The sequence below is a fragment of the Lottia gigantea genome (assembly GCF_000327385.1).
Source record: "Lottia gigantea unplaced genomic scaffold LOTGIsca_108, whole genome shotgun sequence".
Classification (NCBI taxonomy): Eukaryota; Metazoa; Mollusca; class Gastropoda; family Lottiidae; genus Lottia; species Lottia gigantea.
In genome coordinates, this window is record NW_008706957.1 from 713,496 (window position 1) to 724,678 (window position 11,183).

The window sequence follows — 11,183 nt, forward strand, 5'->3', positions numbered from 1 at the left end:
GGTGACGTAGCTGCTATCATTTCAAGTGGTTGATAGCCTGACTTTTTGATACAACTTTCGCTTCAGCTGGGATATCAAATGTCCTTACTAACTGCTTCAACTTACGTGGCTACTAAGCTGTCAAGTGACCTAACTTTTTGACTCAACTGTATTGACGTGGATACTCAACTGTCAAACTTCCTAACTGTTTGAATCAACTGCCCTGTCGTCGATACTCTGCTGTCAAGTTCTTGAAAATCTGACTACCTGACTCCATTTACGTCGATACTCTGCTGTCAAGTTCTTGATAGCCTGACTATCTGGATCAACTTAAGTGGCCAATAAGCTGTCAAGTGTCCTGAATTTTGACTCAACTGTATTGATGTGACTATTCTACTGTCAAGTTGTTGATGTCCTGACTATTTGAATCAACTTTTCTGGCGTACTCACAATGTTGTCAAGTGCCTGATGCCCTGATTGATTCAGCAGTCCAGCTGTCAAATATTTGACATTGACGCCATGACTATTTGACGCAACGACCCTTACATGGATACTCTGCTGCCAAGTGCTTGTTTTCCTGTCTACATAACTCAACATCATTGAGTGAATACTGTCAAAAGCTCGATGTCATGTCTTTGTCGCTCATGCCTACTTTCGTGTCCTGATTGCATGTAGGGCCCATCACTTGCTTTGATATATGTTATTAATGAACTGCTGTGATTTACGTGAAGTATCCTCTGCTCTTACGTGGTTTATGTCGTGTTTACATGACTCCACTGTTCTGATTCATACAACGTGACGCAATTGCTGCTTGCTATTTTTGATTGATTTCATAATAACTCGCTTCAGTTGGTGATGTAACTTGGCAATGAAAAGTGTTTTCAGAGCGTTATGTTAACAACAATGAACTTAATAATGGTAAAAAGTTTGATATTATTAAATAATGGTGTTTGGTTTCAAGGTTATGGTCCCTAATCTGTAATAATTATGATCCAGACCTTAACGATAATTGATAAATAATAATACTAAGTTACTTTATTGTAGATTTTTTGGCAGTATATGGGTTGATAATACCGTTATATATAATGAGAATACACAACAGTATTTTACATGACTAAATAATGCCAGTACATTACATGATTGTATAGTAATAATATGCGTAAATCGTCGATTTATGTCTTTTCAATGTCTATGAATAAACCAAGTACTATATTACATAAACTTGAAGTTACGTTTTGATCAGATTGGTTGTTGTTTCCTTTTGGTTGTTTCTGTTGCTGGCTGTGGTTTTGCTGTTATTGTATTTTGTTTGTTGGGGGTGAGATGTTTATGTCGCTGTAGCTGCTATGACTATTATTGAGTTTTGTGAGATTTTTTTTTTTGGATTTTGTTGTTTTTCTTATGTTGATGATGTTTCTGTTGCTGTAGCTGCTGTGGTTTGCTTTGTTGTTGGTGGTATTGTCGGCGAAGAAGCTGTTGTTGTCGATACTGTGGTATATGTTTTTATGGTGGATCTTTCTGTTGCTGTAGCTAATGCAACTTTTGTTTTTGTTCATTTTGCTGGGAATGTTGTTGTGGCTACTGTGGTTTTTTGTTGCTTTGTTTTTTGTTGGAGATGTTTATGTTGTTTTGGCTTCTGTAGTTTTTGTTTTTGATGTTTCTTTTGGGGAAGAATCTGTTTCTGTCGATATTGGGTTATCGTTGTTGACGACATACGAAAGGGGTGCAGAGTTGAGAAACAAAGTTGCCCTGGATCGCTAGACAATATGATAAGTGAGCGCTAATTATTGTACCTCGAATCTAAACCCGAAGCTTTAAGCTACAAGAAAGACACCTTGATAGCCGTGTCCACCAACAAGGACAACCGCATATTACATGAAATGAGTATGGAAATTGAAAATAAGATTAATAAAAGATGATAAAGCGGTTATGGCAGGTATAATGAAGGTTAATAATGAGTATTTAATGATGGGAAATGAGATCGATCATTCAATAATCGATACTGATGAAGCAATCCAAGTTCATTTTCAAAATGAGTTTTGTATGTCAACTGATCTACATGAATATAATCAATATAGGTAATAAAGAGTGTCTTTGTCTGAATATCATCATCTTCACAATGTCAAGTTATTACGATCTGCGTCTCATACCTTGACTACAATAGCCATTGTCTTGTATCACATAAGTTTATAAAAACAGCAATTTGATTGGATCTCTGCGCGTATAATCTAGGGTACTGACTGACTATATTCGGTACTGTATCATATCAAATCGCTGCATTTGGAATCTTCTCTTCTGTGATACAAACAAGTGACTACTGAAGGCAAGGTATTAGAAGCAGATTGTAATATATTGACATTGTGAAGGTGGAATACCGTGTGCAATCTTCTTTTCCAAATCAATGCTTAGACGATATTCGATAGATTTTCTATTTATTGGAACCTTTGAAGAATTAAATATGCCCCGAGACGTAACTGATATACTACAAAAGACAAAGGAATTTGATTCATTCTATACGTTCTCTTTGTATATATTGTAACCTTTGACTTCGATTTAATAATTTCCACTGATCAAGGTGCATGTTACTGAGATCTAGGTATATGATATACGTGTTAGAATGGCAATCTGATACCGGACTAAAATTGAATGGATGGAGTTTTACGTCCTACTTTTCTGTAATTGAATGGGCTAATTGAAGACAGACAATACCAATGACAGTGGCATAAGCCTACTCATTTTTCGATATCAAACTGTCGAGAGATCTTTAACGTCCACAGTTTGTAGCACACAGAGCCTGAAAGACTGCTGCGTTTTCGATTTAAGACCCCTCCTTAAAGTATTTATACAGGTAGTGCTTTCTTAGGGAATACATATATGTCTGATGGTTCTGATCGAGTCTTGTAAATTTTTTAACCTGGCAAATATGGGACATTTAAAAGATAGCCACAAAATAATGTTTTAACAAGTAAATGTGTAGGTTTATAGAAAAAAACTTATACAGAGTTTCAGAATTGTTTAATTGGAAAGTTCCTGATAATGAGAGACATTACTTAGTCTGATATTTACACACTTCTTGAAAACAAGACTTGAACTATCTCTTTCCGGTAATAACCATTAAATCGTAGGAAGCAAATGTTCTCAAGTTCTGTAATTATGTATGTAACCACTTCCAGGCTTGTAAGTCCACAAAATATAACAAGGGTAAAAAAATGTGGGTCTTATAGGTCTTCTAGTTATTTGTTAGTAGCTATTTTTGTTGTTAGTCACTGTTTTTGTTAGTTATAGCTGTTTCTGTTGTTAACCGGCCTAGCACAAACAGACCTTGCCGTTTTTGTTATTAGTAGCTGTGTTATTGTTAGTAGCTGATGTAGTAAGTAGCTGTTGTTGTTGTGGCTATTGATGTTAACTGATGTTAGTTGTTGTGGCCCTTTCTTCGAATATAGTTTTTGCATCTTAACGAAATTGGTCCGAAACTAGTTGACTCATATCAGCCTCTAAAATACCGCCCAACCCTAAGGGACTGATTTGCAAGACCGAGTTTTGTACTACGTGCATAACTATGACAATCACAGAAGTAGGACTTAAAACTTAAATTCATTACGTTTCATTCCATCGCCGTAGCACACTCGAAAATGTGGGTGGCTATTAAAAATATACTTAAAAAAATGACACTTCATTGCCTCAAATATTGCGCAATCTGATTTAATTTCGAATGGAGCTGAAAACAAAATATCTGAAGTAGTATTTTAATCACATTACGAGGTCAGTCCGTGAGCGTCCAAAGAAAGGATATAGCGTGTATACTGGACCAGAGTAATTATAAGTTATAAAATATTAAGATGACATATGTCTAACAATCTATACACCTATTATATCATTCCCTATTGTCTGTCTTTATATTATTTCAATATTAATAATACCGATTTATTCCTAATATACCATTAATAACACAATTAAAAATCACATTTATCGCATCATATATAATACTCTTGTAATAACAGTGCAAAACTTAGATTTACTTACTTAGGTTCAATGACCAGATTTTTTGAGGATGTTTCTGTTGTTGTATCTGCTGTGGTTTTTCTTTTTGCCAAATAACGATGCCAAACTAAGATTTACTTCCTTCCAGTTCGATGACCAGATTGTGGTGTAAGCGTCTTAAGGAAGGATATAGCTTTAATTAATATATGGATTAATATATAATATCTATGAATTGATACTTTCTTTTCGGTAGTTTTCAGGATTTGATTAAATTGTTTACGAGTTTTACTTGTGTTTGGTAGCGAAATTAGCAGATTGTCTTCATTCGTAGTCCGAAGTTCATGGACTGTAGATTTTTTTTTTGAATCAACCATAAGGTAAGATATGGATATATCTGTTGAACTATACTTACAGAGTTTCGTCACTTGGTTCGTAGAAGTGTTATCAATTTTATCTATATTTAGACGACATTGTCGACACCCATGTGCGTCTGACCGTCTGCATCATCTTTTTTGGCGCTTTTGTCTTCATCTTGCATGTACATCACCCTGCCTGTGCTAGAGTTAGCCCGGTGTCGGCTCTCATCCCTTTATACCTTTCCTTGTCCGTGGCAGGCTATATGAATATTTCCTTAAAAATTTTCGAACTGTGTAAACGTCAATACTTCCCCTAACACTTTGTTGTGGCAGTGGAAGAACTCAGTCGGTTTCGAGTTGGATTGTCGTCTGCTGGGCGATTGGTTTCCGTGAGTTCATCCTAAAGGTAAGAAAAAATATGATGCATGTGCCAGTGTACCGAAGTCGGTCCATAGTCGGCTCTCAATCCCTAATAACTAAAAAGACGTCTATGTTGAAGGATGAAACTTTGAAATTTCAATGTCTGATTTGTTATGACGTTCGATGCATCTAAATGTGAGTATATTTGGACAAAGTGTGTTCTATTGATAGATAGTGCGTTTCCAGTACATTGCCAACCAAGCAAAATTTCATAGGAATACCTTACTCTTGTTTATATGTAATTTGTGTATCATAAATATTATTTTATGTCTCTTTTTTGTATTATATTACAATAAGATTTTAATAATATGGTATACTAATTAGGATAAGCTGCTTAATGATAATACAGATTTACAATGAACTCAAATTAACTTGTTATTTTCTTTAGTTTCTTTGGTGTCAAGGGGTACGGGAATTGAACTTTAATTAATACACACGAGTTGATGAGTTAGTTTTGATATTCAACCCTTGATGCATTAGAGCAGTGGTTCCCTACCTATTTCAGCCTTCACATCCCTGGAGCAATCACTTGGACCATTCATACCCCAAAAAATTTGTTTCATCCACATTTCCAGCATGAAATGATGTGAGGTGCTCTCGCACTTCAAAATATATTCTTCTTCTACACCAGTTGACCACACCCCTGACTCCCTAGTCCCACACCCTCAGGTCTATATTGAATTCATTTTGATGAAAATATTACAAATTTATATATTTACATTGCTTAGAATGACATTTTTAAAGCATAATTTATGTAATTTGAAAATTACCTAGTTAAGACCTCTATATAGCTAATATAGCTATAGTTCCTAGAGCCGTTTCTTATGATGTAAAAATATTTTTTGTATTTTCCCCTCGACAAGGTTCAAGCTCCTGTATCCCATGTAAAACAAATTATTCGTTATGATTAGTTAAAAGGTATAATATATATATAATTATAGATATTAATGATTATATATCTGTACCGTACTTTTACGTCAACGGTTCCACCCTTTGATTTGTTCATCCCGTGGGGCGTGGGACTAGGGTGTCAGGAGTGTGGCTCACTGGTGTAGGATAATAATTTATTTTTAAGCTGGGAGAGCACCTAATATCATCACAATATGCTGGACATGTGGTTGGTACATGATTTTGAAGTTTTTTTTAGATTTCTCCAGTGTGACGACTGAAAAAGATTCGGAACCACTATACAACGCCATGCAGAGATCAGAATTCGATTTCATTATTTCCAATCATAGATTAATTATATTGGCGTCATCAAAACACAATTGACTTTTTCTAACTTGTTTAGTTTTATTGGACTGTAGTTTAGATTTATGTGAAATACAATAGCTGAATTATTTACTCTAGTAATTTGTGAGGGCTTCTAACAGAATGGTCAAATAAGGCATTGATTTTATGGATTAATTCCTGATTATATTTCATTAGGAATGTGGTATATTTTGCCTTTATTAGATGGTTAATGTGCTTTGTCAGCCAGAACAATATTATTCAGGCTGACATTTCTGTAGTCTTGGATTCCTAACAACAAAAACCCGCAATAATATAGCCTATTACGTTTGAGTAGGATTTGTGTTAGTAAATCGGATTGTCAAATCTGTTTCAGTAGTGTACTTCGATGTATAATATTGTATTATTGTCTTTAAACGACATTATTTTAGGTGTTCAAGTTAAAACCGACGTCAGGTTGACTATCTGAACGCAGACATCAGAAGCATTGGACACTGAGTGAACATTTTGTTCTCGTCAAAAAATCCCAGTGTTGGAGAGGGCAGACATTTGATTGGCTGGCGGTGTAATAAAACTGGCGATTGTTCAAGAAGACAGTCATTTGGCCCTAACTGAAGTGGCTAAGTTAAAAATAAAAGTTAATAAAAACGGAACGAAAGTTTGGTCTAATTTTGATTAGACTGTCGCGGTAAATTAACAATTGGAACTGCACTTAATGGAATTAATCGATTTTTTAATAATAGACGAACCGGACGTTAGATTTGCATGTAGATAAGTGCATGTTCTTGAGACTGGTTCAGTCAGAATTAGGAGACTACATGAATATCGCTCTATTATCCAGTCACAATCCGAAACACATCTTATATCTGATAATATTTATGAAATTTCCATGGTAACAAAATCAATGTAAATATGATAATTACTTCTAATTAGAGTTGATAATGAGATGATTTTTTAGTAATTTATCATCTGATATTTTCCTTATAAAGACCTACTAATAGTCATAAATTCAAATTTTTCGTTCCATTAAGATTCTACTTAGATATAGGCCAATTTTTATTGATAACCGGGCCCTAAAAACATACGAGCGAAACTTATGGAATGTTTAGAAACATGGATCCTAATGTGATATGCAATAAATTTTGCAACAAAAATTGATTGTTTTCAAACTTTCCTCATTATAGTTTAAATAACCAGAACATGCGTCAATAACATTAAATAGGACAAAAAAGAAAGCAAATTCCATTTTTGTTTCAAGGATAACATCATGAGTTCCCGAGAAACCTGTCTAACTGATCGTCTTCGTTAGTTATTTAGCTTTTTAAATTTTCCAGGAAATCCGTATGTATTTACAGATTGGTCGACTGGATAATGAATAAAGGCCACCAGACTTTTACACTCGGACAGAGATAAGAACCCGCAATCATTATTTTCTAGACGTATCCAAGCAATTGACCGACTAATTGTATATTTGTTATTTATAGAAGTATTAATGAATGTCGTCGCCGTCGCAATAGAACGCAATAGAGACAACAGTTTTTATCTGATTTGAATGAAATTTGGTTTGATCATTTATATTCATGAGATCTTGGACAAGTTCGAATTTGACGATCTTTCGATGAACGGTTTTTGAGTTATTGCCCTTGACTTATGAAAAACGCGTCAAAATTTGGTTGTGAACACAATAGAGACTACAGTTTTCATCCAATTTGAATGAAATTCGGTGTGAATATTTATAATGATGAGATCTTGGACAAGTTCGAATTTGTCGATCTTTCGATGAACAGTCTTTGAGTTATTGCCCTTGACTTAGTAAAAACTCATCAAAATTTGTTGGCGATAGAGGTGACAGTTTATGTCAGAATTTTATTAAATAATGTGTCTTTGTTTAAATCAACAATATCTTGCACAAATTAGATTTTTGGTATGATTTGACACAGATAGGTGAATGCTCTTGATATACTGAAAATGTATCAGGAAAGTGGGCGTATCTTGCTAGGCAACCACTTGTCCTAGATATAGTTATTTTCCCTTAATTAATGTACTATTTTCATTGTAGGTTGAAGATAGTAGTAGTTAATAGTATACAGAGAGCTTCTCAGATAAAAACCGGCAGGTGTAGCTATTGTTTCGGGATCTAATTAGCGGTTTGTTCTATCGTAATTTGTTAAGTTTGTAATGATAAACTGTTAAAAAACGTGATAATTACAATTGCTTGTTGCAACCGCATGTTCAATAGTTCAAACAAGTAGCCAACGCCTTGAATATTGTCCATGTTCTCAGTAATTTACATGTATATTGCGGTGTTTTATTTCAAGACATCCAGTTCCGCCCGGTTCTGGTTTAGTGCTCCCGTAATAATCCTTTGAAAATTTTTTATGTGAACGATTGTGTTTGAACAGTGACAAAATTGAGATGCTTTTGATGGAGAAAAAATTAAGAATTGACAGGTTTTGAAATGGCATCAGGAAAGAACACAATAGGAGGTGCTGTGTTAGGACTGTTAGCAGAAAAACAACGGGAAAAATCCATTCCAAATATTCCCGAAAGTGATAAAATTATACTGAATGTTGGCGGTGTTCAACACGTTACGACGTTCACCACACTGTTAAAAAAGCCGGACACAAGACTATACAATGTGGCAGTGGTGGCTAAGAAAAAAGGACTTAAAGAAGTGTATTTTGACAGACATCCAGCGGTTTTCGCACATATTTTAAATTTTTATAGGACTGATTCGTTACATGTACCGACCGATTTGTGTGGACCTATGATAAAAGATGAATTGAAATATTGGCAACTGGATGAAAATCAAATTGAACAGTGTTGCTGGGTGAATTATTGTCATTATGAAGATACTTTGGAAATGTTACGAAAGTTTGAAGCTGATCATAGCTTGAAATTCCGCGGGAACTATCGAGGTGACGAATCGTCCCTGTGGAGTAGATCTCGTCCAAAAATTTGGAACTGGTTACAAGATCCCTATTCATCTAAGGGTGCTTTAGTAAGTAAATTATACTATTCAGATGGTACATTGTGAGATCTAAGGATATAAAAGGTACAGATATCTGCTGAACGATAAATATTAGTTGCATTTGTAATGATAGATATCTGTTGAATGATAGATATCTGTTGAATGGTAGATATCTGTTGAACAATAGATACCTGCTGTGTGATAGATATCAGTAGTAATGTTGGGAATCTGTTAAATGGGTATATGTTGAATGGTAGATATCTGTTATATATCTGTTGAACGATGGATACCCGGTTGAATGGTACATATCTGTTGAATAGTAGATATCTGTTGAATGGTAGTTATCTGTTGACTAGTAGTTGACTAGATATCTGTTTGACTGTTGATATCTTGTTAGATAGTAGATATCTATTGAATGGTAGATATATTATGTTGAATTGTAGAAATCTGTAGAGTGGTAGATATCTTTTGAATGATAGATATCTGTTGACTGTTAAATATCAGTTGAATAGTAGATATCTGTTGAATAGAAGATATCTGTTGAATGATAGATATCTGTTGACTGTTAAATATCTGTTAAATGGTAGGTATCTGTTGAATGATAGATATCTGTTGACTGTTAAATATCTATTGAATAGTGGATATCTGTTGAATAGTAGATATCTGTTGAATGATAGATATATGTTGAATGGTAAATATCTGTTTATGGTGATGGTTTATTTATTTTTTTCTTTGTATAAGTAATATAATGTTTTTTTTTTATTATTTCAGGCCTATGCTATTTTATCGCTATGTATCGTGACGTGTTCTATAACAGTCTTTATATTAGAGACTTTACCCTATTTTGGATCTGTTACAATCCATGCCAAAAGAAGAAATATAACAATAACGTCAATGGATCTGCGAAACGATTTGGACATTTTTAATGACGTCAGTCCGAATGATCTGTTGATTATTATTGACAATACATGTAACATTTTCTTTTTCGTAGAATTTGTGATAAAATTTCTTACAGCCCCAAGTAAACTGAGATTTCTTCGACAACCTTTGACAATAGTCGAACTGCTATGTTTAATACCTTACTATATCGCCATTACACTCATATTTACACATAGTGACCCAGTTCGGATTTTTGAATTCATAAGAATCTTGTTGGCATCCAGAGTTCTGCGTATTTTTAGAATTTTTGTGTTAATGAAACATTTTTTAGCATTGAAGATTTTGGTTTATACCATGCGAGCCAGTGCCAAGGAGTTGTTACTGCTTGTTTTTATTGTGATTATTGGGATTATCATATTCGCTTGTTTGGAATATTATATGGAAATGTTCACGGACATTGAAAGTGACTTTGAGCACATTCCTCTAGCTTTCTGGTGGGCGTTGATTACAATGACTACGGTAGGGTATGGTGATATATACCCTAAATCTGGACTGGGCTATATTGTGGGTGGCTTGTGTGCTATCAGTGGGGTACTGGTCATTGCTCTGTCAGTTCCTGTTATCGTCAATAACTTCACTGTATATTACACCCACGCGCAGTCTCGCGCAAAATTAAAAGAGCGTCGTCGACGTCAGAACGTGGCCAATCACTGGCGTAAAGGTATGACCATGGTACGAAGGAACACTATTCAACAGAGAATTCTGGTCAATGGAAAAGGTCCCAGAGTTGGAGTTGTTCTGGACTTGGAGGACTCTGTCAATGGTCAGCTTCCCAGATCTGCAACCAACACCCCTATTCCAAATCCGACTCCAAAAAGCAACAATACGGATGACAGTGAGGATAAACCGGGTACAGTTACCTCGAGAACATTGTCAAATATTCCATTGATAGATACATCAGATGGAACTGCTAACTCTGAAATTCCTCTACCAGGGGCCGTGGAGACAACTGAATCGAAATTAAAAAGGTTGTTTGTTAGCCAAACTGCTCCACAGAATGCAAACGGTGATGCGGTTACAAACCTATCGGATAAAAAGTCTTGAATGACCAAATGACCAAATTGTTGAAAAAAAAGTGTAGAGTGGCTAAAAACTGCTTCGAGTGTAATGTGCATATCAATAACCTTAAATCAATGGGTCTGACCAGTCAAATAAGAGAAAATACACGTGATTTCAAAAGGACAACATAGGTGTATTATTATGTGATATCATTGGAAATTGATGCTTAAGTATATTAGTATATTAAGTATCGAACCATCCTGACCATTCCAGACCAGTTTGTCAAGCTGTCGTCCATCGGCTCCTAC

General features: G+C 35.0%; 1 protein-coding gene across 1 annotated transcript; it reads left to right on the forward strand.

The window, feature by feature from the left end:
* Positions 1–8,424: 8,424 nt before the first annotated feature.
* On the forward strand, positions 8,425–10,920 carry LOTGIDRAFT_171056 (hypothetical protein; the record flags this gene model as incomplete). The annotated part of the gene is made up of 2 exons (XM_009046914.1): positions 8,425–8,967; positions 9,709–10,920. 2 exons carry the CDS (start codon positions 8,425–8,427, stop codon positions 10,918–10,920), a joined length of 1,755 nt encoding a protein of 584 aa, XP_009045162.1.
* Positions 10,921–11,183: the final 263 nt, after the last annotated feature.